Consider the following 27,573-nt stretch of genomic DNA (forward strand, 5'->3'; position numbering starts at 1 on the left):
ATCTTTGTATCTTCATGTTGCTGGCTTCCATTGAAAATGAATGGTAGACTGTGTCTTTGCATGTGCCTGTGTGAACGCAGAATTCATTTGACTCAGTTCCACAGATAAATATTGTGACAATAGCTACGAGCTTGCACTGTGAGTCGTCGTGAGCTTGGCTGGTTTACTGTTGATGGTAGCACATTAAGCTGATAATCAGGGGATGGCCAAAAAATAAGTTGGGTTCCCCCCTGGGTGATCTGACCCTCGGTTTGGAAACCACTGCTCTATAGGGGGATTTCTTCAGCTCCATTTTTGACCTGAAGAAGATCCCTATAGAGGGTCGAAACATTGTCATGCTTAGCAAATCAAGTGGTTCTTTTCCATGTAGCTGGAGTACTCGCCTGTACTTGCTCAATGTTTTTTTGGCCCCAGCAGCACCCATTGTTGTCATATCTCAGTTTGCTTTGGAGCTGGTACGGCACCATGCAGAGGAACAGTGCCTTTGCTGTTGAACAACCTGGCACATTAGACGTGACTTCCTTTCCCTGTGGTGGTGATGGTGGTGATAATGATAGGGCTATTAATGGCCTGGAGCCCAGGTTTATCATCTCCAGTGCTCTATGCTGTTCTCCAAAAATGGGCTTCTCAAACTTTTTCATGTCAAGGATTTGGCCGCGGACACCCCCCCCCCCTTCCCCCCCAGCTGAAATCTGTTGAAAACCAGTCAGGAACTCCCATTAAAGATTAATCGCAAATATTCCAACTTTTTGAAAATGGAACATTTGCTATTTTTAATAACGGGAATGACACATCTGTCATTAAAATGACACATCTGTGTCATTTTAGTGTTGGCTATTAAAAAATAGTATAATCTAGCTTGTACATCTGACCACTTCACCACTTTTCATCCTATCTTCATATAATAGGTCCTCACTAATAATCTTGGTCTGTGTCTCATAGGAGGGCTGTGGGCAGTTCAGAAACCATCTTCCAGTGACATCATCGATGGGGAATACAAGCTAATAGAAGCTGCGGGCTTTCTAGTTCTGATAAGTTGCAATGCGAAAATGGAAGCCATCGTTCTCACGATAATGAAAATCTAAACATTTTTGCAAAGAAATCTTGTTTTAAAACAAATCTGCCTAATGATGATGTCACTGGAAGACGGTTTCTAAACTGCCCACAGCCCTCCTATGAGAGACAGACTGAGTAGGAAAAAAACGTGCCATTTTATCATGATTATTAGTAACGACTTATTATATAAAGATAGGTTGAAAAGTGGTGAAGTGGTCCTTTAACACAAATCTTCTCTTCTTATCCCTGGCACAAAATATTTTCAGATTGGGCTCTGTGGCCAAATATACATCAATTTGGAGATGAAGATGGATGGATGGATGGATGGATAGATGCTATTTTAACAAATGTAGCTGGAGTCCCTCCTGGGACCCCCAAGCCTCTTCTCAGCCTTCCTTGACTCATTCCAGCACAGCTTGGTCTCATAACACTCTCTCACACACACGCACGCACACGCACACTCTCACACACACACACACACACACACACACACACACACACACACACACACACACACACACACACACACACACAGACTGCACCATCCATAGCACTCCACTAGCTTAGTGTTGCTGCTGCAGCCTGGGCTGATGATGCCACAACCTGCTTCCTCAAACTCCTCTCGGACCGTACCATCTCTGTGAAACAGGATCACCAACAAACGGCAAAAAAAGAGGAGATCCCGTTTGCGCGTCACAACCCTATGACCCCCCCCCCCACACACACATACACACACACACACACACACACACACTGAACACAATGCCCTGTGCCAGAGACGATTGCAACACAGCCTTCTGATATTCCGTTCCTCTCCCCCCTCAGGTTTCACTCCCCCCTGCTCATACTGTAGTACAATCTCATCCGTGCTGCCAGAGAGAGAGAGAGAGAGAGAGAGCTAGCGCGGGGTTGATGTTTTGAGCCGGTGTGCAGCGATAGTGTTGTGGCCTGAATGCGTGCTAGTCTTCTCCTCTGAGGCGTCTTCTAGGTGAGCTGTTCTCCTGCAGTAAGGTAAGAGGACTGACTGAGATTAGCGCTCCTTTGGTCTCATGTCTCCCTCGTTCACCGTCACTCGCCGGGCTCCGGGTAGATCGGTGCATGCGTATGTGTGTGTATATATCCCCCTTATCTCTCTAGTGTGTGGCATGCGAGTGTGTGGCGTGTGTGTGTGTGAGTGATAGAGAGACTGACAGTGCGAGTGGAGTATGCATGCTGTGGACAATGTTGAATGGTACAGTATATACTCACTATAAACCTAGCAGCATCCTGTACACATGCAGTTGTGTCCGTATACAGCATACCCTGCCGTGGTTGCAACGCACACTAAAGCACTAAACACATTGGCACACTTGCACGACATGTCGGCTTACAAGTATGAGATTGTATGGGTATGCGTGGGTTTGTGTGTGTTTGATGTGTTTGTGTGTGTGCGTGTGTGTCGGGGGGTGGGACAGAGTTGGCAAGCACCCATGGGAGATCGAGATAGGCCGGCCCACCTGACTCTATACTTAGTCGTGTGTCGGTGTTTAGCGCCCAAAATGGCCCCGTTCTACAAGCTCAGAATGCGCCGCGCTGCACCGTGTTCTGAGCTTGTAGATCGGGGCTGTTTTTGGCGCGCGGCTTGATGCGCGTTAAAACGGGCATGAGACGGACGGCTGCGTCTGGTCGGGGGAGGATGTGACGAGGGGTCCGAGGGGACCCCTCGTCCGAGGGGGTCTGAGGAGAGTGGAGAGAGCGGGAGGAAGTGGTACTCAGGAGCATAGACATAGAAAGCCAGACGCCTCCTTCGGCTCCGGGGCGTTCTGTTTCTCACAGGAAGGGCAAGCTTGCTCGCGGAAGCCTGCCAAGCTTCCGCGTGCGTCACAGAAGGGGATGTTCGGTAGGCCAATCAGAGGCATACATTTGTTTTCTCATGCCAATAAAGGTCCTTTGGATTGAATCAATAAGTCCTGGAAAGGAGACTCTGTGATTGGCCAGTAGTCGCTTGAGCGATGGCCTGCTTTCCGCACTTCTGCTTGACTTCCTGTGCGATACAAGTTGCTACAATGTTTTTATATCTATGCTCAGGAGCCTTAGAAGAATAAGAAAACGTGTTGTCTCCGTAAGTCCTTCACGGTCTCATCTGCGCTTTCCAAAGCAAGCCTTGTTTGGCGTTGTGTCTCCGGCTGCGCATGCAGCTGAATGACGGCACCATAAAGCCTGAGTTCAGTTGTGTGCCGCTGTCTGTCTCGCAACCAAAATAGCCGATCTACAAGCTCACAACAATGTGTGGCTTGTGAGCTTAATATACATGTAGGTCGACTGTTTGGGGTGCAGGGCAGACAATGGTGCACAACTAAGAATGAATTGAACCGGAATTCCTTTTTTGGTATAAATGTTTAACCCTAAAACACTTTATTATTTATTGAGAGGACCATGAATTATGAATGAACTAGAGACTATACTTGTGAGGACATTTGGGCCACTCAAGATCAGATGACTATACTATAAGTGCACACACACACATACACACACACACACACACACACACACACACACACACACACACACACACACGTCACGCACTCTTTCTCAGCCCGTCCCCTTCCTTGCTGACAGATACGGTATAACATGTCCCTTGTTCAGTGGTGAAAGGAATGCTGGGTGTAAGGGTGTTTAATGGCTGTCGGGTGTAAGGGTGTTTAATGGATGCGTTGGAGGTGTTGTGAAGGCAGTCAGGCTGTGCTGCAGCGTCACAGCACTGGTACGTTGGCTCCAGAGAGGGGAGGAGAGAGGAGAGCCATGCTGTGACCACCGGGCGGTGGAAACAACAACGCCACTTGGGTGGGTGTGTGTGTGTGTGTGTGTGTGTGTGACTGTGAGAGTGAGAGAGTGATACGAGAGATGGAAGGGTGTGAGGAAATAGGAGTGTGGACAAGTGTCTCTCGAGCTGGAGGGAGATGATTGTTGACAGGAGACAGGGCCACATATCAAGCAGTGCTCCTTCACTGAGAGACTTCTGTGCTGTATATACATTATGTTGGTTAAATCAGCTGCTGGTTCTAAAACCTTGTTCCCTGTCAAAAACGTACGTGCATTTGGACATGGTCCCTCCCATCAGAATTATACAAAAGTGTGTCGCATTTTGTCAAGATTCTTTGATCGGGGGCACGGTGGGGCACGGTGGCACAGTTGGTAGTGCTGTCGCCTCACAGCTAGAAGGTCCTGGGTTCGATTCCTGCTGGGGACGCTGTGGGCACTGGCGGCGTGTTCCCTCCTCCGTGTCATCAGTGACCATACCCGAGGCGGGGGTTGGCGAAAGGGCCTTTCTGTGTGGAGTTTGCATGTTCTCCCCGTGTCCCCTAGGGTAGCTACCCTCACAAAAACATGCCGTAATCCTGGTCTCTAAAACTACCTCCCCATGGCCAGCCGGGGCGCCTGATGGAGGGGAAAGGAACTGGTCGGAATAACGTGTCCCTTCCACGCGCTACGTCCGGCCGGGGAAATTCCCCTCTGTCAGGTGAAAAGAAGCAGCTTGGACTCCTCATGCATAGAAGGAGGCATGAGGTCAGTCCGCTGCCCCCCCAGGTTGGCAGAGGAAGTGTAGCGCCCAGGATTACATTAGACAATTGGCACTGGGTGAAAAGAAAACTGGGTTACAAAATCGTGGGATAAAAAAAAAAATCGTGAAGTAGTAGTGTAGTATTAGTAATAGTGGCAAACACGGGGAAGTAGTCAACTATGGAGCCGAGCATTTCCCGTCAGACGGGCCTGCCCCAAAGTTATTAGTGCAGCCGCACCTGGCAGCCAGCGAAAACTAGACTTCTCATCATGCCCGGAAATGAAGGCCTGGCCCTACCTGGGCCCTCATCAAATCATATACTGTATGATAACCCTGTATCAAACCCTGTACACTCAAGACATGCTCCTTATATGGCAAGTATAGAATTCATTCTATGTTGATCTGACATGCCAAAGCGCCCAGCAGTCTACCCTCAACGAGGCAGATGCGTGCACGTGACCTCGCCCTTAGGCGTCTTACTAGTATTAGTAGTACTACTACTAATACTAGTACTAGTACATAGTAGTGGCAAACACAGGGAAGTAGTAGTGAAGCGTATCTTCATAAGTCAGTATGGTATAAATTGGTTTATACCAGCTGTTTGATTAATTTCTCCTTCCCTCTGCTAACTGTACACAATGTATGGTTAAGGCGTGCATCCATGCAGAGTGCATGTATTAATCTATAAATGTTGTTGTGTTTTATACAGTAGTACTGTATATAGGCTGTGCACTGAACGCCTTCAGTTTAGAACGCCGCTTCCTGGAAAAGAGAGGTTAGGACCCAACCATGAGCTCACTTCATATGAGGACTGTGCGTCTGACCCCTTCTGCAAAGCACTCCGAGTGGGCGAGCCATTTATCATCCACCATGTTCAGCTTATTATAATGGGTCCGGAAAGAAGGGAAATAAATAATATAATATCATTCTCAGAATTGTAACCGAGGCCGTTTTCTAATGGCTTTGTGATTGCAATATGAAGAGGCCACAACAATAACCGTGTTTACTTTGACTGGTATTTGCTGCTAATGAGTCCGGGGTTTGAATATCCAATTACGGCTCAACTGAGGCAGTTTATGCCGTTGTGGTGGGCTGCTGCTGCGCTGCATGGAGCCAGCCAGCGTTAATGCACTTAGACTAACACACAGCCAACATGGGGGCTTGATAGAATTAAGGTCAGTGTACAAGATGTAGACTCGCCCTACTCTGCATGACGGCAACAACAAAATGTACCTCCTTCTCTTTCAAGGGAGAGAATTAACTTGCTTGTGTGACTACAACAGTGTCTCTTCCAGACATAGGAAGTAAGTCACTTCCTATGTTTGGAAGAGACACTGTTGTAGTTACTCGGTCCAGACACAGGACTGCAATGTACACCTGAGGAGATTTTTTTGGTGGAATTATACCTTATTTATTGTTGTTTTATTGTGATTAGTGATTACATTGTTCACCTTTTGCCTTATAGTATTGTGTTCTGACCATCTGAATAACAATAGAGTCAAGGGACCGTGCACAGACTTGGTATCTATATTGTTTTGGGTACAGCTTGATCCTGTCACACAAGTTGTATGTATTTGTATATGCTCTCACCCCAGAGAAGTTAACCTACAGTACCACTGTAACTAATTACTGTACCACCACCGTGGATGTTTAATGTACATCTCCCATGAGTGTACCCTGTGGAAAGCCAACAACTTAACCACTAGACTAAAGGGATATCATAATTATCACCATATTCCGTTCTATTGTTGGGGTATGTTTCGGCACCTTGTCACAGCGTTCTAACCGTGATACGAGCACGCTGACAGCTGCCAGGTCCACTCAGGCCTGGAGAGAACCCCTCTGAGGTGAGCTGAGGTGAGGGGAGGGGAGGAGAGGTGGGCTAAGGTATCTTTCGCCCCCCCCCCAGAGTTGACTGAGTGGGCGCCGTTGTTGGTGGAGCCGTTGTTGAGGAACTCTGCCAATTTAGCCATTAAAGTGTCTTAAGCCTCTCTGTCTTATACACCTTCCCCATCACATCACATGGAAGGGCTGGCTGGGAGGTAGAAGACAGGGCTGACTCACTGGCTGGCAGACAGGGAGGCGAGAACATTCACTCCCCCTGGAAGACCTGGAGCTTTTAAAAAGGGCCCCCCAGGGCTCTCCATCACTCCTAAGGGACCGGGCTGTCTAAAGCCCAACACACACCGGATCCGTCCGACACGGCGCGCCGCGTTGCCGCGCGGCGCCGCCTGGAAAATAGAACTGGTTCTATCGGCGCGCCAGGCGAGGCGCCAGTGCACGTCGGACGCCGCCGGTGTGCGATGGGCTTTAATGGTCATATCAGTTATCGTCGTGACGGCTATTTGGAGTTATAGACGTAGGGTAATTCAGCCAAGACCTTGAAAGCCAGTACATTTTGTGCCGAATGATGATTTTCTATTCATTATAGATAACTGGTTCCAAGAACTCTGGGAGAGACGAGTACACCTGGACCGGCGAGGGTTGGTTCCACTTGTCTTGTACACTCTTAGAGTTAATCCATTTAGGACGGGAACGCATCTTTGTCACCTTTGCTTTTAACCACTTTAACCATTATTTTAAACTTTAGCTGCTATTTTTGAAATATCTTGAAAAAGTTTTTTTGCAAATCTTTTAATATATATTCTTTCACAGTGAACATTTTTGAGTGGTGCAACCACTCCAAGGAACAGCAATGTCCGTGTTAACCTATGTGACATGTCCGTGTTAACCTAAGTGACTGTGTTTGACTGTTACTATGAGTACCAGTAGGGGTAAAAGTGGCGCTGTTGTGCCAGAAACAGAGAGAGATAGAGATAGTGCTGCACTGTTGCCTGCTAATGAGAGAGAGAGGGGGGGGGGGGGGGAGAGGGGAGTTGCACCACTCAGTTCACACGGGTGTGATTTTAACTCATATCTTTGCTTCTGGGGGGTCCCTGGAACAAAATATTTTCAGATGGGGGTCTACGGCCAAATACAGATAATTATGGGGGTCCTTGACATGAAAAAGGTTGAGCACCACTGACATAGAAACATCTATTATTATTATTCTATTAGAAGCCATTTAAAACAAAAATGACTCAGGTCTAAATGGGTTAAAATGAACTCTGAGGATTTTACTGTGTAGATTTGGGTCCAAATGAATGGCGTCAAATGTGGCCCCTTGAAGCCAACATGGTTGAGAATCACTGGTCTAATGGTCATAAACGTTGGCCAATCACTTTGCGTCGTGCATGGCTATTATAGAGTTATCGCTATGGAGCAATTTAGCCAAGACCTTGAAAAGGCCGCCAGTACATTCTGTGCAGACGTACAATTTTCCTATTCATTATAGAGAAGCTTCTCTATTCAGTGCCTCAGACATCTTGACAGACGCTAAGCACAATTACTGCACCTTTACTAAAGCAAGTCACTGTAATGCCCTGTTTGAGGCTGTTTTTCAATGGGCTATTCTCTGCAGGTGATTATTGTGCTATCAATGTTGGGCAATTTACTCTGGGACAATAATGTCACTAGTGACTTGTTACTCCTGTAAATAGTAATGTTACATTACTTATTACTTGTCATTATCAACATGTTGATAGCCTGTAGATTTATTCTTTTTCACCTCCTATGACCTTTATTGGAGTATAAATGATAGGCTTATATCATATTTGTAATGGAAACCTTGCAAAGCCTTTGATTTTTTGTGTTTCATCCATTAGCCTTATTTTTAACATGTCGTGATGCAATTTTGTCAATATAAAATATTTATTCAATCAATGCTCGAAACTAAGTTGCATTCATTGCAGTAATATTATAGTTTGGGCAATTTTCATTTACACTACTAGTTACTGAGATAGTAATATTACAGGATCCTCGCGGCCGGTGGCTTATCTGCATGCTGCTCTAATAATAAACGACTCCTATCTGGGCCATCAGTTGGCTGTTGGAATATTTGATTCCAGCGCCGATGTTAATTAGTCTCTGTGAAGAGAAATTCTAACCCACAATATCTCCCGGCTGGCTGGCGCTCCCAACTTGTTTCAAAGCGAACAGCCAGAGAGAGCATAGTGCCAAATGTTGCAGATACGCTCGAGCAAAGACCGATTAAGACACAGCCGGGTCCAGGCGGCGACCACCATGGGGATCCAAATGGACCCTTATGGGTCTGTAACTCAGAGAGCGTACAAATGGAACCAGAACCTCCTTGCAGAGCCACGCTTTGAAGAAGCAGAAAGAAAATGCAATGTGACATCAATATAATGCTGAACCCTGCAATGGCATGATGTCCTTCTACGGAGGCTAACCATCCTCTGGCTTGAAAGAAGGAATCGCCCCTTATTTGGAAACTAAAAGAGGTGCCCCTTATTGAACTGATAAGGGACACACGTTGTTCCTTATTTTTGGGGGAATCAATCAGTGACACACACACATCTTACAAGAACAGCTCAACAGTTTCTTAACCACTTAGATTTAGTCAAATGCACCTGCGTTGTCTTTGTACTTGATCTCCCCCACCCTTTCCACACCAAATCTCTTATTGTTTGCTTGTAGATCTGCTATTGTTGGTCAATGTTCCCCCCCAGGATATGGATGGATGCTGGGGTTCAATTGGTTAATATAGAAAGCAAAATGGTACACATACAGTGAGATGTAACATTTTTCAGCTGTATTTGAATTGCAGGTAGTTGTCAACCGTCCTTCCGTGGCAGCGGGGGTCTGTTTTGAATCCTGACAGCTAACGGTTTAGGACCATATGAGGTTTCCACCTCGACAAAGACAAGACTGGTAAATGTGTTTTGGAAACACTTCAGACATAACATGACATTCTATTATGCTAACCACCAGAATAATTCCCATTCCATTTCCCATAATTATGTTTCTTTCTGACTTGTGAAAGGCACACAAAGCATATTTTCATTGCTATCGCGGGCCAAGAAACCAATTGGTTATTTTTAACACAGCGGCAGTTATAAAGTTTCTAATGGAAGGTAGAGAATGTCTCCAGTGTCTCCATTCTTTTTTCTAATATATTTTTGTCTACATCCGGAAGAAGTTGAATTATAGCATGCATACTTTCTCATCAGCGCTGGCCCACATTCATACATGGCTGGGAACAAGCACACACTGTCTTCCAGTGTTGGGCCACTGAACGCCAATTGATTCAGTAGATTCAGTGTAGTGACGTGGTTTATTAACTGGTGGGATGCTATTTTAATAACGTCATGCAAGCATTTTAGGTTAATAATGTGTGATTCAATTTCACTTAGGTTTACGAGCGCATAAATTGTCGTTTTTAGCTTGCAGGCTCTGCAGTTTAGTTCATGCATCCATCACCCACTGTTATCCGTGACGTCATTGAAATAGTGTTCCGCCATTAAAGAAATCACCATTACACTCAGCAGCCTTTGTAAGCTTTGGTGAGACGTGACAATGGTTGTTTTTGATCGATGCGCAAAGTAGACACGGGTACGTATGTACACGCTCTGTCCCATTGCAAGTGCATGCACATTAAGCTCCTGCTCAAAAGACTGGCGGGACACCCTAGTACCGTGTGCGATGAGCAATACACCACCGGAAACATTGTGTGGTATGGCAGACAATATCTTTTAGACCTTCAGCCTTCGCGGATATAATCCTGCCTTCCAACTAGGCCGATCATTTCACAGACTGTGTTCCTTAGTGACTGAGTCCTGTGCTTTGTGTCCAAGTGTCCTTGAGCAAGACACTTAACCACTTAGCTACTCCATGAGGCAGGTTTGTACCTTGCATTGTACGTGCATGCGTACATGTTTGCGTGCGTGCGTGCATGCGTGCGCAAATGTAAGAAACATTTTGAAGTGCTTAGGAGAAAAGCGGCTTTAGAAATGCAGACGTCCACAGAGCTGTTTGCTGTCCACTGAAGCTGACAGAAGGCCAGAGCAGACAGGGAAGGTAATAATGTAATCTGTGCCCAGTATTACTACACCTCCACCCGAAAAACAGCACGCTGCTGGCCAAAGTCAAACTGTTTGATAGTAGGACAAACAATATGTAAAGTGTGGTGAGACTACTTGTTGCGATTTGGCACTATGATGAATTGAATGTACCGAAAGTACCGATACACACTCTGCCACCTTGGTCTGTGCTTTCACAAAAGCCTCCACCGTCCTCCCTCTGTGACTCTACTGGCCTGTCCCTCTGTCACTCTATTGGCTCCTCCCTTGGCTCCTCCTGCTTTGGCTTCTTTTTTCCCCGTTGCCTGTTCATAAATAGCAGATATACAAGCTCACAGCGCTTCTTTATTTGATAGCATATACAGTAGGCTGACAAATGGAGAGAGAGAGAGTTGGGAGTGACACGCAGCAAAGGTCATCGGGATTGGTTTTCGAATCTGCAACACGCTGTCAGGCCGCATTAGCAGCCTAGGTGCCCAGAGCGCTAAGCGAGCCGCCCAGGCCCACTGCCAGCTTGTACATCTGCATTTTTTGAACATTCTTATTTTTTAAATTATCTTAAGTGTGAGAACTAACTGATTTAGAAGGCATTTGTAGAATCGGCATCATGTCTTAATGGATGCTACATTAGCTCCATCGATCCAAGTCAGAACGTAGTCCATTGACTGATCCTTAAAACACATCAGCCGTGGTATAGCGATAAGTTGTCAAATGGGTCGGCCACGAACACTCAAGTGGGCCTTGATCCAGTAAAAAGTTGGGTACCACCGGTGTTTCGTCTCCGGAATGAGGCTGAGCGGGATGCACAAAGGATGTGGCCTATAGTAGTAAGCGCACACACACACACACACACACACACACACACACACACACATAGACACAGCCCTGTTTATCGGCTATTCAGGAACCTCTCGGACACACAAAAGGCGTGTGCGCTGCACGGACCAGATAGAAGAGAAGAGAAGGAGGATGAGGTGTTCTTTCCACATGGCGTGCCGTACAGTATGTACAGTATGGCCTCTCTGCTCGCAGCACCCGCTTGACGAGCGGCCGCAAGACGATAGCTCGGCTATTGTCTCTGGCTGCGCAAAAACAAACAAAAGCAAACGTGGAAACGTGTTTAGGAATAGTAGCATGCGCACAGGCAGCAGTGGTGGAAGAAAGGACTCAGATTTTGGAGCTTGTAGATCTGCTATTTTTCAATAGCTAAATTATAATATTCACTATTGAAAAATGTCGTGTTGTGAGCTTGTAGACAAAAATGTAAGACTTTCATGATTAATATTCTTTTATAATTATCAAGTAATAATCTAAATCTGTAAAGTAACCAGTACCTAAAGATGTCAAGTAATTGTAGTGGACTCAAGTGGAGTAAAAAGTACAATATTTGCCTTTGTATTGGAGTTAAACGTATACTGCAAGTACTACTCAAGCAAAGTAAAAAATAACTAAATACTGTAATTACAAGTAGTTGAGAAAATGTACATGTACATTACCCAGTGTAATCTACAGTGTAATATACAGTGTAATCTAGTTTTTTATAGCATAATGTCCCTGTCGGGCAGAAACCTCTTATCTCCATTTTAACAGTCTGTGTTTTTCCGTAAATCAACGCCCTACTTATTGACTTATACTTCAGTGCCACACGAAAGCATCAAAAGTAATAATAATAATAATAATAATAAAACTTTATTTGTATAGCACCTTTCATGACATGAAATGCAGCTCAAAGTGCTTTACAGAACAATGGAGAATAAAAGAAAAGCAAGGCAACGACATTAAAAAACAAGCAGTAATGCAGTACAGTGAGGACATGAAAAATAAAAAATTAAAGATCAATTAAAGGCAATGTTGTAGAAGTGGGTCTTGAGCTGAGCTTTAAAAATGTCTACAGAGGCTGCCTGACGAAGGTACAGAGGGAGCTTGTAGCATGCCGACGGCCCGTAGAAGCAAAAAGCTGCTTCCCCGTATTTTTTAGTTGCCATTTTTTGGGGCAAAGCGAGCAGGCCGGCGGTGGAAGACCTTAGGGGGGCCGTTTGGGACATATTTAGGCAGGCAGTCATGTAGGTAGGAAGGTGCGAGACCATTGAGAGCTTAAAAGTAGCTGATCTACAAGCTCTAAATGTGGCGCGAGGCGACGTGTTTTGAGCTTGTGGACATATGAGGTTTCCACCCGGCAGAGACGGTGATATGGTTATTCTTTCTTCTGGGCGTTTTGGACATCACTCAACCTGATGGCAAGTGTTAACTGCTCTGCTGAAGCCCGTTGCATTACCGACTTGGACCTGACCGCTGCATTATTATGATCCTTAGTAATAACTCTACCTGTCTGTGTGTGTGTGTGTGTGTGTGTGTGTGTGTGTGTGTGTGTGTGTGTGTGTGTGTGTGTGTGTGTGTGTGTGTGTGAAACCATACTACACAGATGGAGCAAAGATTAGATTATTGTGTGGGTGTTCAAATGTTTGATCATAATGATGGCATACAAGAGACAGCCACTGAAATGTTCGTGGTCGTGTATGTATAATTGTCGTCATTTAGCCTTCAGAATGTCCGTGGAGCTGCAATACAGACATTTCTTGCAGGAATAAACAGTTATTTTATATCTGTATGGTAAATTAATATGATTAAGTGATGAAACACTTGGGTAGAGGTATGGGTTGTGTATACTTAACATTGTCCTCGATCGCGTAACTAAACAAAGTCAATCATACATTAATGAACACAAACAAAGCTGTTTCTGACGATAGCTTAGGTGTGTGTGTGTGTGTGTGTGTGTGTGTGTGTGTGTGTGTGTGTGTGTGTGTGTGTGTGTGTGTGTGTGGCGCACACGTGCAGTCTGTGCACGAGCATGTGTGTGCAATGCATGCACGCAACATGAGAGTGCGTTCCATCAGAGTTACTGTCACTCTGTCCGCTCTCACATGATGGACCTGTTAGTGAGACGTGTTGTTGTTGTGTGTTCATTAACACTGTAATGAACCTAACCACAGTAGTGGTCAGCTCTCTGGACGTGGTGGGTGGGAGGGAGGGAGGGAGGGAGGGAGGGAGGTGCGTCACTGTACAGTACGTTCATCCAGTGGTGCAAAGTAGGCTAACTAAGTACTTTACTCAAGTGCTGTATTTAAGTAAAGTTTTGAGGTATTCTTACTTTGGATTATGTCCACTACCGCGATGCATTGTGAGCTAATGCAGATCGTCTATTTTCAAAAGACTTTTCATACATTTTGAGCTCGAGAAATGGGGCACAATGAGTATTGAGTACTTTTACTTTTGGTACAAGTATATCTTGATGTTAATACTTTTGTACTACTACATGTACATTTTGAATATGGGACATCTACTTGTAAACAGAGTAAATCTGCAATGCAGTATTGGTACTTTTACTTGAGTAACAAATGCGAATACTTTTTTCCCACCACTGGTTTCAGCACAAGCACCACCATGTGTCCATGTGTCCATGTGTCCATGCCAGAGGGACAGAGAGAGAGCAGGTGTCTCCAGCACCACCACCACACCTATTGGTCTGGTGACAGTCACTGTGGTGTGACCCCAGTGAAATCAACTTGTACCATAAGTAATATTACCCAATACTGGGTACAATCATAGGCAGGCTTGTAAATGGATGGAGATGTTAGGAGCTTAAAACTTCGGCTGTAAGAGCTGTGCATTATTCACCATTCTTGTAGTTCCACTGTGCAAAGTCAGAGGCGTTTAATGAATTCTGATTAAAGTTTGATAACGTTGTCATTTGGTTCATTTTCAGCCGCTTCTTATACTAGGCTATGGTACCTCGCTGCTACCACAACAAATCAAGCAGGATTTCTATTCTCATGTCCTAGGTTCAAGGTTCAAGGTTCAAGTTTATTTAGTGTCCCCGAAGGGCAAATTGGGTTGCAGCATAGACAGTACATTAAACAATGAATGAAACAGTACAGACAACAAACAGTTCACATAGCGGATACCAGAGTAAAAGGTGCACACAACCATTAAAGTGCAGGCGTTTAAAGTGCTATGCGATAGGTCATAAAAGTGCGTGTGCATAGACATAGGCACGAGATAATACAGTAAAAAGTAAAAGTGCTCATCATAAGGTTATATCCTCGATCTACGCACAGCAGCATTCAGTGTGTGAATATAGACCGGGACAAAGGGATGTTTGTGCCTGTTTTTTGTGGCACAGGGGGCTCGCAAGCGAAGGCCGTATGGGAGAAGGTTTCAAAATTTAAAAACATCAAAATTAGAAGACAGATGAGCTCAAAATGAGTCGATTCGTGCCTACTTGTGATGATTTAGTAGTGTGACGCAGTAGTATGATCAAATGGGGGCATTCATATACGAAAAAAACACAAAAAGTCAGAATATGCAGAATGAGATGGGAGGTTTCTGCCCGACAGTGGCCCGGTATCCTCTTCGACCCACGGCTCCGGTTCCTATCATCCGTCTCCTGGCTGTCTTGTCTGTCTGTCTGAGGGAAGGTTTTGGTTTCGCACACTGTAGATGGTGACACGTTGTGTTGTTCCCAGCTGGGTTTTAATCCTATTATAAGCCCCGCTGAACCTCCTTCCTCCCCGTGTGACGTGGATCAGGTATTGATGCCTGGCGGAGGTGGTGTCACTGCTACTTAAACGGAGACATTTCGTCGCTGTCAGGTCAGAACCCTTTGTGTTTTTAAAATAAATTAACGCCCTATACTTGATCATACTACAGCATCACACAGGAAAATAATAATTCAGATCAAAAGTAACAGATCCACAGGGTCGAAACGTGGCGCGAAGCGACGCTTTTGACCTTGTCGATCTGCTACTTTTGATATTTTAGAATTTGCATCCTGAAAAGTAACAGTTTTGGACACATGAGGTTTCCATCCGACAGAGACGATTTGTTTGTTTCATGTGTCGCGTTTCAGTTTTTCTGTCTTTCTTTCTTTTCGGAAAGCATGCAGCGTTGGCAGCTCGTTCCAGGGGAGTTTTGGAGACAAGTCGCTGTCACCGAGGCACTCTGAAGAAGACGTACTTGATATTCACGTTAGACGTGTTTTGCCCCGCTCCCTCGCCACGTTATTAGCATGCACACTTTCAAAGTGGCTTTTCAATACCGCCGTCATCACCTTCTACTTTAACACTCACATTTGGTCCCATGGGGAGTCTTATTGCAGTTATTCTGAGTGATACTGTATTTGGATAGAAGATTTCTGTTGTTAATTAATCAATTTATTCATACCGGTTCCATTTGTACGCCTGGTTGGTCTGGTTGGTCCCCACACCTGGCCTTATGAGAACCAGTACTCTTCTTCTTGGTACTACTGAACCAGGGGGTCCGTGGTATACACACGACTCTGATCCCTCAGACTTTACGTCACGTCTGGGTTTGTTGTTGTTGTGTTGGCTTTGTTTGTTTAGACGAGGTAACCATAGTAGCGCTACAGAAAAGGGAAACTGGGGAAAGGGTACAGTGGGAAGTGTTCCAGGGTGTCCTGGGAAACCCGGCCTGTGTAAGGTGCACCTGCCCGCGGAGCTGCAAGGTGACTCCAGCAGGTCACCTCTCTCTGTATCATAGTAACTAGAGAGCCCTGCAGTCGCAGCAGGTGTCGTGGACAAAATGCCATTCACTTATGGAGAACGCGAGTCCCACGCTGGGGTGAAAACGGGACACAAAAGTCTCTTTACGATTCCCCTTTGCGGTTTCAACGAGTACATTGTAAGACAGCGGTGCGGGAGGCATTTGCAATGAATAAACTATACGAGAGCTGGCCCTCATTGGTTCCTCACTATCTTCCTCCCCCCCTGAGAGAGCTGTGTGACATCTTTGGAGTGCTGTCGCAAAGCAGCAGGCCTATAAGGCCGCGGCCCGCTACACGACGAGATGGGAGTAGATCAGTGGAATGCGGATGCCTGGACATGGGCTTGTGTCAACCTACTGTAGGTCACACAGCAGCAGGGGTTATGTTAGTTAGTGTGAGGATCTGCTGTTTCTGTAGCAGAGGGCTAGTAACAGACCATCCTGAATTATCAATAATAATTAATGGCAGTATTACCAAATATTTCCCTTACATTGGAGACTTGAGTTTGAATCCAGGGGGATTCAAATTGGCACCATGGCCTGTACCATGTGGTCAGGATTGCTCCTCATATCGATTATTCAAATCGATATTCAAAACACTGGTTATGACCTAGAGTACAGGGTGACTGAGGGCAATATCTTTAATTATCTGCAGGATACGATCCATACTTTAATCAACAAACACAGGATATCTGTAAATGGTGCATTTATATAGCGCTTTTATTAAGCGCTTTACATGGATTGTGCATTACATTCAGCCATTCATACACCGATGGCGGCAGAAACCATGCAAGGCACCAACCTGCTCAAGTCTTGCTCAAGGACACTTTCACACTAACTCTGGCAGAGCCCGCGATCGAACTGGGAACCTTGAGGTTTCCATCCGTCATTTCTACCGGCCACTCTACTCCTGAAGCTACTATCGCCCCTATACTGTCTCGTCCTTCCCTTTGCTACTGCGTGCCACCCTGGTCAATGCTCTCTCCTGACCCCCAAGCACGTGGAATTTCCTCCCCCTCCCGCCTCTCGTCTTAGGCAGTACTGTAGCCCCATTTTATTCCACTGCAGTCAGAAAACTCACCTCTTCAGATTCCATCTCAGCCCCTAGAAACTCATTATTTATTTGTATCAGTACTTGTTGCCGCCTATTTAGGTAGATGCTATAGTTATGATCTCCAGATGAGTGATGTTTGCTTTTATGGACATATGCTGTTGTTTTGCTTGTTCATGGATGCTGGTTATGTTATTCTAGACAGATGTTAGGTTTGATATCCAGCTGCTCTCCTTTTCCCTAATCTCTCTCCAACTGTCATCTACCTTTTTTTACTGTAGTTTCTTCTGATTTTTGTTGTTTTGGAAGTATAAAAGTAATACCCCCTGGTACCCAGACTTATAATTAGCTTAATGTGCAACTTTGTTTTCTCACTCAACAGTAAACAAACCACCTACAATATAAGTGTATACAGGGTGCACAATTCTAAAATTAATATTGATATTAATATTAATATTTAATACAACATTTGCCAAATTGTCAAAGATTCCACAAGAAAGAGGAAAACATTGTGAAAGCTCACAATGGAACCAGAGTCAAACTAAATGTAATGCCTACAATTCCAAGTGCTTGCCAGGGGTGGGGGGCCACTCAGTTCAAATATGATTATTTCGGTGGCGTTCCTAGTTCAAATGTGATTATTTTGGGGGCTCGTGGCCTGAAACGTGCCTTGCCCTAGTTGGAGAGAACAGCACTGCAATGCAACGGCTGACACACCACGCACCATGACACCCTAGACTGGTTCTGCTGGCCCTCGATTCAATTGACCGTTTACCTTGTTGTTGGTTGACTAGAGTTCCACTCATCAATTACTCCCATCGTGCACTTAAGGCTCCCATCGTGCACTTAATTTCACTGCGAAATGCAGCCACGTAAGCCCCGTCCGTAAGCCCCGGATGACTACTATAGTACGATTTATAATTTAGGCATTTTGTAGACACTCTTGTCCAGTGCGACTTACGAGCGTAAGATCGGAATGAGCGGAGTAAGCATAAAATCTGGGCAATAAACGAGGTAAATTATCATATAAACCCTAACCCAGTGCCAGGTAAACAATGAACCTATAGCATCTGATTAAACAGCATGCTGCAGTATGTGAGATCCCACTGTGTGCTGAGTGATATACTGCACAGTAGGTGTCTGGTTTCCCAGGCAGGAGACCCAGGTTTGAATCTAGGGGTTACATACTGTCTATATTAACCACAGAAACCGTATCGTCTAGGACAGTGTGGAAACTGTTACTTTTCAGGAAGTGGCAGATCTACAAACTCAAAACGCTGGTTCTGCTACTTTAGATTATTATTTTTTGTGACACTGTAGTATGAATCAAGTAGGGCGTTGATTTGCAAAAGAAAACACAGTCCTGGCCACCGTCAGCTCAGCATAGGTGTAGCACAGCTAAGTTAGTTGTGCAATAAGTACGGTGTACGTAAGTGTTGCGCTCCAGCCCAACAATCCATCGCCCTGCAGGGGTCTAGTGCAGAGGTTCCCAACCACCGGTACGGGGGATGTACTACCGATACGCGAGCCGGTATCGTGAATACATCCTTCCAGAGGAGAGAAGTTGGCTCGGTTGCGTGAAGAACACCAAGGATTCGATACTGGTCACTGTGGTTTACAAGCAGGAAGCTAGCCCCCAATTGTTTATAAACCTCTTCAAGTCCGTGCTACTTCCGTGTTGCAGTAGCATAATAGTGACATCAATGCCAAATCCTTGGCATCTTTAAGTACAACCATCAGAAGATGTAGGCTAACCTAGGTAAAGTAAAGCGTACTTCGCAAGTTTAACTATTACTTTTAATTTCCCACCTGTCCAAAGTCATTTCTGATACAGACATAACCTTTTTTAATCACTCTATCCCTGTTCAACGCCATTTAGGTCAATGATATAGCATTATGTTTAACAGAAATGTTGGGAATCCCCGGTCTAGTGCAGAGAAAAGGGGATAGACAACCTTGTTCTCGGCCTGATGCCACTCCGACCTAGCCTGGCATTGCCAGACTGATCACGTCATCAGTCTGGCAATGCCATGAAGGCTAATTCTGACCCACTATCTTGTGTATTTTCTATTTTCTATGTGTGCAATGCAACGCGGCTCACTACCGATGACCTTTTACGTCATGTCTGCGTGTTGTTGTTGATCTCAGCGACTTTGTTGTTTATTTAGACGAGGTAACCATAGTGGCGCCACAGAAAAGGGAAACTGGGGAAAGGGTACAGTGGGAAGTGTTCCAGGCCCCGTGTAAGGTGCACCTGCCAGCGGAGCTGCAAGGTGACTCCAGCGGCCCGCCGGCCTGACGTATTAGAGTAATTAGAAGTTGCTGCAGTTGGAGGAGTCCATGTCTAAATGTTTAATCAGCTCAGGGGGGGGGGGCGTGTGGGGTGGGAGGGACGTGGCAAAACACGACACGCATGCGTAACTCTTTAGTGGCCAATGAAAACACACACACACACACACACACACACACACACACACACGCACGCACGCAAGTGCATGGTCCACCCGGAAAAGGTTTGGATTGATGCGGCGGAGCGACTTTTTCAGAGACGTGTAGGAGGGTGCATGTCTGTGACTGTTGGTGTGAGTGTGTGTGTGCGTGGCTTGTCGTGGTGTGAGAGATAAGCCTCCGTTGCGTGTGAACGTGTGTATTGGAACATCGACGACAGTGTGTGTGTGTGTGTGTGTGTGTCTCAAGCTGCACAACCGGAGAAAGAGGCTGAAGCTCGTGTGCGTGGGGTATATTTTTTTCCATTTTTTGAGCAAGATGGAGATAAAACGGCTCTCATCCTAGCAGAGAGAGGTAGCAGCGGGTCTCTCTACGGGGCGGGGATGACACACATGCACACACACGCACATGCACACACTAGAGAGATCAAAAGCGTTGCCGATCTGGAGGGGAGGGGTTGCTGCATGTCAGAGGCTTGAAGTCCTATTTTTTTGGCTGAGCAGTGGTTACCGCAGATGGACATTTTTGTTGTTGTTATTGTGGTGGTTCTTGTTGTTAGTTTTCATCTGTCTGTCTGTCTCTCTCTATGTCTGGCTGTCTGTCTGCCTCCCTGTCTCTCTCTCCCTGTCTCTCTCTCTCTCTCTCTCTCTCTCTATCTCTCTCTGTCCCCTGTCTCTCTCTCTCTCTCTGTGTCCCTGTCTCTCTCTCGCTCTCTCTGTCCCCTGTCTCTCTCTCTCTCTCTCTGTGTCCCTGTCTCTCTCTCTCTGTGTCCCTGTCTCTCTCTCTCTCTCTCTCTCTCTCTCTCTCTGTCCCCTGTCTCTCTCTCTCTCTGTGTGTCCCTGTCTCTCTCTCGCTCTCTCTGTCCCCTGTCTCTCTCTCTCTCTGTGTCCCTGTCTCTCTCTCTCTCTCTCTCTATCTCTCTCTCTCTCTGTCCCCTGTCTCTCTCTCTCTCTCTGTGTCCCTGTCTCTCTCTCTCTGTGTCCCTGTCTCTCTCTGTCTGAACAGAAGGTTCATAGTTTACCTGGTATCCTATAGTTCATTGAGGCACTACACTATTTGCTCTGCATTTCTGTTTATGTGATTCATTACTTTGTTTTTTTGTAAGTCGCTCTGACAAAAAATGTCTCTCTGTGTCCCCTGTCTCTCTCTCTCTGTCTGTGTCCCCTGTCTCTCTCTCTCTCTCTGCCCCCCCCTGTCTCTCTCTATGTCTGTCTGTCTGCCCCCCCTGTCTCTCTCTCTCTCTCTCTCTCTCTCTCTCTCTCTCTCTCTCTCTCTCTCTCTCTCTCTATCTCTCTGTGTGTCCCCTGTCTCTCTCTCTCTCTCTGTGTCCCCTGTCTCTCTCTGTCTCCCTGTATACCTTCTTGACACCTTCACTTTCTATTGATGCCAGCTGACCAGGCTATGGCTACAGTACCATGCAGACATAATCCTGGTCACTCGTTCTCATTTCTTTATTTTTCTCCCCTGTTCTGTTTTTCTCCACATGGATACCATGTTGTTGGTTGAGTGTTTAGACAGAACAGAATAGTTTACCTGGTATCCTATAGTTTATTGAGGCACTACACTATTTGCTCTGCATTTCTGTTTATGTGATTCATTACTTTGTTTTTTTGTAAGTCGCTCTGACTAAAAATTAAATGCCTAAATTGTAATTGTAAAGACTCTCTCTCTCTCCCCTCCCCCTCCCCCCATCCCGTCTGTGACAGATATGTGTCACAAAGATGTCCACACGCAGCTGCCAGGGAACGGACTCGGTCATCAAGTCGCCCCTGGACACAATCCCTGAGGACAAGAAGGTGAGGGTCCAGCGCACGCAGAGCGGCTTCGACCCCTTCGAGAAGCCCACCAGCCAGGTGAAGAGGGTCCACTCGGAGAACAATGCCTGCATCTCCTCCTCCAAGACGGCCTCCACCGGCAAGGAGTCCCCCAAGCTGCGCAGACACTCCAGTCCCAGCTCTGTGAGTGGAAGGAACCCCACACACACACGCACATGCGTGCACACACACACACACACACACACACACACACACACACACACACACACACACACACACACACACACACACACACACACACACACACTACACACACCCAACACATACATTTGTAACATACGAACAGTCCGACAGGCATTAGTCCGACAACACCGCTCACGACATGCATGGACGGTTACAACTAACCCGTGGCAGGTTAAAACTCGTCCGTAGGCTCCCGGCATGTGCGGCAGGTTAAAACTAACGCGTGGCTCCCGATATGCGTGGCAGATTACAACTAACCTGTGGCAGTTTAAAAGTAACCTTTCCCTGTGAGGTTAGGTTTAAGGTTGGGTTTTGGGTAGGGTGTCGGACTCATGACTGTAGGACTGTTAATACGTCGCACCACCATCTCATTACAAATGTACAATGGATGCTAATGGTCAATAAGTAGCATAACAGTAACTTATATCATAACGTTGCTACTTGGTGTGTGGGTTAACTTAGGCAGGCGTTTTGTTTCCAAAGAAAAAATAAATGAAAAAAAGCCGGGGCGAGCCGAGCAGGAAAAGTGGCATAGGAGTGGGAGTGAACCTAATATTTTGCTAAACCAATAACAGAGGGCCATCGCTCCAAATTTGGTGATGTCAGTGTTCTCCGCTGTGTTCTATTGTTGTGGGGAGGGGAGGCATGCAGGCGCAGTGGTTGGTGAACCAGGCTCATTGGTCGGTAAACCAATAGGAAGTCTGCGCCAGTTTCCAGCGCTAGTTTGTTCTGCCCTATATGCGCAGAAAAGCATAGGGCTCTTTCCAAGCGCCCTTAAGGGCTGGTCAACGTCAAAGCTGCCGCTACCGTACTGGCCAAAGCTGGAACTGCAGTACGTTCTGGGACGTTCATGGAGGTGGTACTTCCGGCAGTCTTCCGGGTTCTCATTTGTTATTAATTTTATAACTACTACTGTATCCTAAAATAAAAAACAAGGATATAACCGCTAACCAGTATCTATGTTACTTATGGTGAGGCTGTACTTTAAGCCATTATTATCAATGTATGTTTCCTAATTAGAGCATGCACGCACGCACACACACACACACACACACACACACACACACACACACACACACACACACACACACACACACACACACACATCTGTATCTGTGCGCTGGTCTATGTGGACACAATCAAATATCACCATATTGTTTATTTACCTCAATATCCATATCACTAATTCAATATCATATTGTGACAATAATATAAATTCCTAATTCATATATATAAAATAAATTAGAAGAAATAGCCGATATACCCGCTCACATCATATTGCGGTTTCCAAAATGTTTGAAAGTGTAAACGAGGGCTTAAAGAGCACTTTCAACGCATTTCCAACCTTATCTTCGGATAATTGGTCGTCACTAATGCTCATTTTAAGGTGCCACCATTTCTATCTTGTTCTCACTGCGTCGCAGAGGACAGCTATGGACTGTTCAGAAAGCTGCCTACCAGCAACATCATCGGTGGTGAATCCAAGCTTATAGAAACTGCAGGTTTTAATTTACCAGAAAGTTAGCATGCTATAACGGAAGCTGTTGTGTTTTGGCATGAATACAAAAGATATACGTTTGAGATGAACAAACATGCCTACCGATAATGTCACTGGTGGGCAGGTTTCTGAAGTACTCACAGCCCTTCTGTGAAACGCAGGCTGAATAGGCAGAAATGGAGCCATCTTAATTCTTAAATGAATCAATTGAGTTCGGCAGGTGGTTCATTTCAGAGACCAAAGAACCCATTTCCCTCTGCCTTAATTGGAAACAAATTAATCAGGACGGCTGATCAGGGCCCGTTCTTGCGTTCATGCAAATTGGGTATTTCCAAAGCTGTCTTTTGCAATGCATTCATCACCTTTTGAAATGTTGTTTCATTTTAGTGCCTCAAGAAAACCAAACACTTAATTGTCGCACGCACAAAAATAAAGATGTAATAACAGAGATAACATGCTGGACGGAGCCTTTGATTTAGTGCCTGGCTTGCAGCGCCGCAGCCAAGATGGCAAGCAAACCCGTTTGAGTTGCTGCGATAATCATTAAATTGGCTGTTACACGCACACGCATGCACACGGCCACACACACTCTTGCGCGCGCCTGTCGCCTAGGCAACATGGCCCTCCACACCTCCCCAATTCTCTCATAAACATTTCATAGAGAAGCACTTAGGTTGAAGAGATGGTCCAGTGCTTTGGGATGGATGCTACTTAGTGCCTCCAATCCTCAAGGGTCTTTTACCCCAGCAGCTCTCCATACCCGCTACTTAACCAGTCTGTTAATGCAAGCTTTTCAAACATGTTTTCAAATACGTATTTATATTAATTTTATAATATATTGATAAAGTGGTTAAAATGATTGTGAAGTTATATTAACTACTTTTGCTGGGGACCCCCGGCGGTCCCCGGACCCCACTTTGAGAAGCACTCATTCAGTATGTTCGGGTTTTTACAGAGAAAAGGCCAAAATGAGAAGCTCTAATTGGCTGCGCTGTAATGAAAGACCGTGGTTGGTCATTAGGAGGTCTGTCGTAGGTGGGGAGCAGGTTATGCATGTCTGTGTCTGTCCGTGGCTAATCTCGCAAACCACTACACCGATCAACTTCAAATTCCTTGTGCATGCTGCTCCAAATTTGAGTGCCGGCCTGCTGGGTACTGAAGCAGCGTTGCCCAGGTGACTGTTACTGACAAGAGGGTCATACTGACATGTCGCGATACACTAACAACTGGTAGTGACGACCCAAAAGCTTACTACACGTCACAAAGTGACACCAAATTGCATTGTTTCATCTGCCCGTGTGAATTCACCATCAGCATATGACTCTAGCGATACGATGCAAACAACAGGCAACTAATCGCCTTGCTGGCACACATGGAAGTGCAGTATAGTAGACCTACCTGTGAAGTGGAGACAAATCAAATAGTTTTCTCCAGAACCGGCATGCAGCACACGTTTCCAAACGGCAGTCCTGCCCCGAATGGGTAACTGTACTAATCTAATACCACTGCGAAACTGCGGGAGATTTGTTCGCACATACACCCCCCTGGAGCAAATCAAGCCCATCATTAAAAGGCAGGGATGAAAACGGTGAATCCTCCCCAAAATTCCCCATCGGCCGGGGTCATGTATACTGTTGTTCAAAGTTTTACCTTGAAGCCCAACGTGAACTGAAAACTAATGGCACTTTCGTGCTCGTGAAGATCCCGGTTGAGCCCAATTAAAGCTTCTTCCATGTTTGGAGTGCGTGGCAAAGATTCATCTGTCGGATCACTCAGAGCTTGACACAATCCAGAGCTTTTCGTGTGTGTTGCTCTCTACACAACAACACATTTTTCAGCCCAAGGACCCCCTGGTTGAGACAGAGATGAAGCAGGGACCCCCAACTATGTTTTGTATTCAATTTGTGTATCTAACTATAAATGCACTAAGTGTGTACTTAGTGCATTTATTTAGTCTGTAATTCACGTAGCTCGAGAACTGTTCGCCCCACCTACTTGAAATTCAAAAGGCCTCTGCCCGGGCCAGACATAGCGCGCCACTCAGCTTGTAGGTCTGCTATTTTTTTTAAAGTGTGAAAATGCGGCACAAATCTTTGAATATATATACTGTACTTTCAGAAGATTTATTTATTTATTTCGATGTCAGGTCTAAATGAGTTAACAAGTAATATATTGGTTCCAGATCAGTGATTTAACTACAATATCCTGTGTCTAAATCTTATTTCCTGTGTCTAAATCTTATTTCCTGTACCTAAATCTTAGGTCAAAATGCTTGGCAGCAATGGCAGCTCAGTTTGGGAACTGACCTCCAGAGGTGGTAATTTACCACTGGTAAGTACTTAAGTAAAACTACTTTGCTCCTTTACTTAAGTACTTTTTCCCGAGGATCTGTTCTTTACTTGAGTATGTTTATTTGTGACTGCTTTCATCTTCACTACACTGGAAACGATGTCTCATGCACACCTGGTCGGCTCGGTGCGTAGGCAGGGATCAACGTAGAGAATCAAACAAAATGACCTGCACTTGCTGTACTTGCACGTTTAGTAACACACTTATTGAAGCAACGTTTTGGTCACATACTGTCGACCTTCTTCAGGCGTTTCCTGCAATATTTAACAGAATCAAACTGAATACGTTAACTTGTGAAACAAAACAAAAGTAGACATGATAATTCAGGTAACCCGTCAGAGACTATACAAGTGAGCACAGTTGCTTTCAAACATAGACACAGATAGGGAGTAGTGCACCTTACCAGCAACAGTACCCCCATACATAGATGGGTCGGGTGTCTGTGCGACAGAAACGCCCTGTCTCCTGGCCTGTACTACCAGCCGATCCCTGCAGTTTATTTTTAAACAGACAATCCCCCACAGCACACAGGGAGATGCAGGGGGTGGCGGTAAAAAAAGGCCATGTGCAGCATTCTACAATCCACTTGATTGCTGATTCATGGGAATGAAAAATGCATGAGAAGAAGTGCACTGTGTGCAGCAGGCTCTTAAAGCCCGCGAGGCGGGCCGATGCAATGCATCGTAGCCCCTCCAATCTCTGCTCACACTAGGGGTGGGGGGGGGGGGGGGGGGGGGGGGGTGGCGAGGCTAATTTCAGCAAGAGGAGACTCTCAGAGAGGTCCTACTGTTAGGAGGGAAAATACTTAAATACTTGCTTCGGAAAGTGTTGCCTTGGTGTCATGAAGACAGTACGACAGTGCCTCATGTGGTCTGGATGGTCTGTGATTTCAAAGTGAGTGAATGGTAATCACGGTGCTCATGATAAGGTGCTTCCAGTTGGCAAACTGGCTGAATATTCCTCGACTACAGTGTTGTTTTTATTTATTTATATTCATGGTTAAATTAAACCTCTTCTTTTTAACATATTTTTAAAAATAAATTTAGCTTTGGAAAAAATATTTTAATCAATATTTTTTTGTTTTTGTTGTAATAATAATTCTGCATAGTGGTCGTTGCTTTTGTTGTTGTTGTTGTTGTTTACATATCATCTCTGTCGGGTGGAAACCTCATATGTCCAACACTGTTACTTTTCAGAAATTCAAAAATAGCAAAAGTAGCTTTGCATCGCCTTTTGAGCTTATCAATCTGCTACTTTGTATGCCTTTTGTGTGGCGTTTTAGAGTATGATCAAGTATTAGGGCATTCATTTACCAAAATACACAACACGTTTGAATATGGAGATAGGAGGGTTTTTTTTGCCCCGACAGCGTCCATGTAAGATTTAATGATCCTTGTGAACGGCACAAGGCCATTCAATCCCTGTTTAATTGGCAGTTTGGGGCTGGTTGAGAGTGAATATATTGGGCTACCTGAGTGGCAATAGGAGCCGGCGGGGCCCCGTAACGGCCCTGTAAGCTCTGCTTCAGCAGTGATGTGTGAGCCGCAGCCTGGGGCCAGCTGAGCCTGGCTTCAGCAGTGATGTGTGAGCCGCAGCCTGGGGCCAGCTGAGCCTGGCTTCAGCAGTGATGTGTGAGCCGCAGCCTGGGGCCAGCTGAGCCTGGCTTCCTGTGCGCTACTCCCTAAACGTTTGTTTAGAGAGAAGAGGAGAAAGACCCTCACAAACGCTGGGCTTATTAGCGCTGCAGATGATGGAGTGATATCGCCATAGAGGGAGGATGGCAAGAACATGTGGCACGCAAACCGGGCAGAGAAACGTGCCTTAGATTAGCATGGAGATCGTAGCCAAGGCCAGTCTGTTCTCATTGATTTAGGCGTTTGTGTATGTGTGTGTGTGTGTGTGTGTGCGCGCCGATGTAAAAACATTGCACGCGCGGTCGCGCGCGCAATGTTTTTACACCGCCGCGTGCAGATGTGTGTTCCCCAGTGCGTGTACAGTGTGTGTGTGTGTGTGTGTCTCGTCCTCCTCATTATGTGCACGCGCTCATGCACAACCAACCAGCAGCAGACAGCGTTGACAGCTGAGCTAAATAATTCCCAGGGGATTGTCTGGAATCTGCCACCGCCTCCCCTAAG

The 27,573-nt window shown here is 45.7% G+C and overlaps 1 protein-coding gene across 5 annotated transcripts in view; it reads left to right on the plus strand.

Annotated features, from left to right (window-relative positions):
- cdk14 (cyclin dependent kinase 14) overlaps window positions 1–27,573 on the plus strand; it is a 276,173-nt gene that overhangs the window by 69,224 nt on the left and 179,376 nt on the right. For 2 of the 5 annotated variants that reach the window (XM_083761515.1, XM_083761516.1), the window contains exons 3-4: window positions 21,280–21,531; window positions 25,352–25,420. In XM_083761515.1, the coding sequence (XP_083617641.1) occupies window positions 21,280–21,531; window positions 25,352–25,420 (321 nt within the window). Of the gene's footprint in view, window positions 1–1,941; window positions 2,068–21,279; window positions 21,532–25,351; window positions 25,421–27,573 lie in introns of those variants that run through there. The other 3 variants (XM_083761517.1, XM_083761518.1, XM_083761519.1) reach the window with 2 other exon arrangements.

The sequence above is a fragment of the Protomyctophum parallelum genome, assembly GCF_964188405.1.
Source record: "Protomyctophum parallelum genome assembly, chromosome: 3".
Taxonomy (NCBI): Eukaryota; Metazoa; Chordata; class Actinopteri; order Myctophiformes; family Myctophidae; genus Protomyctophum; species Protomyctophum parallelum.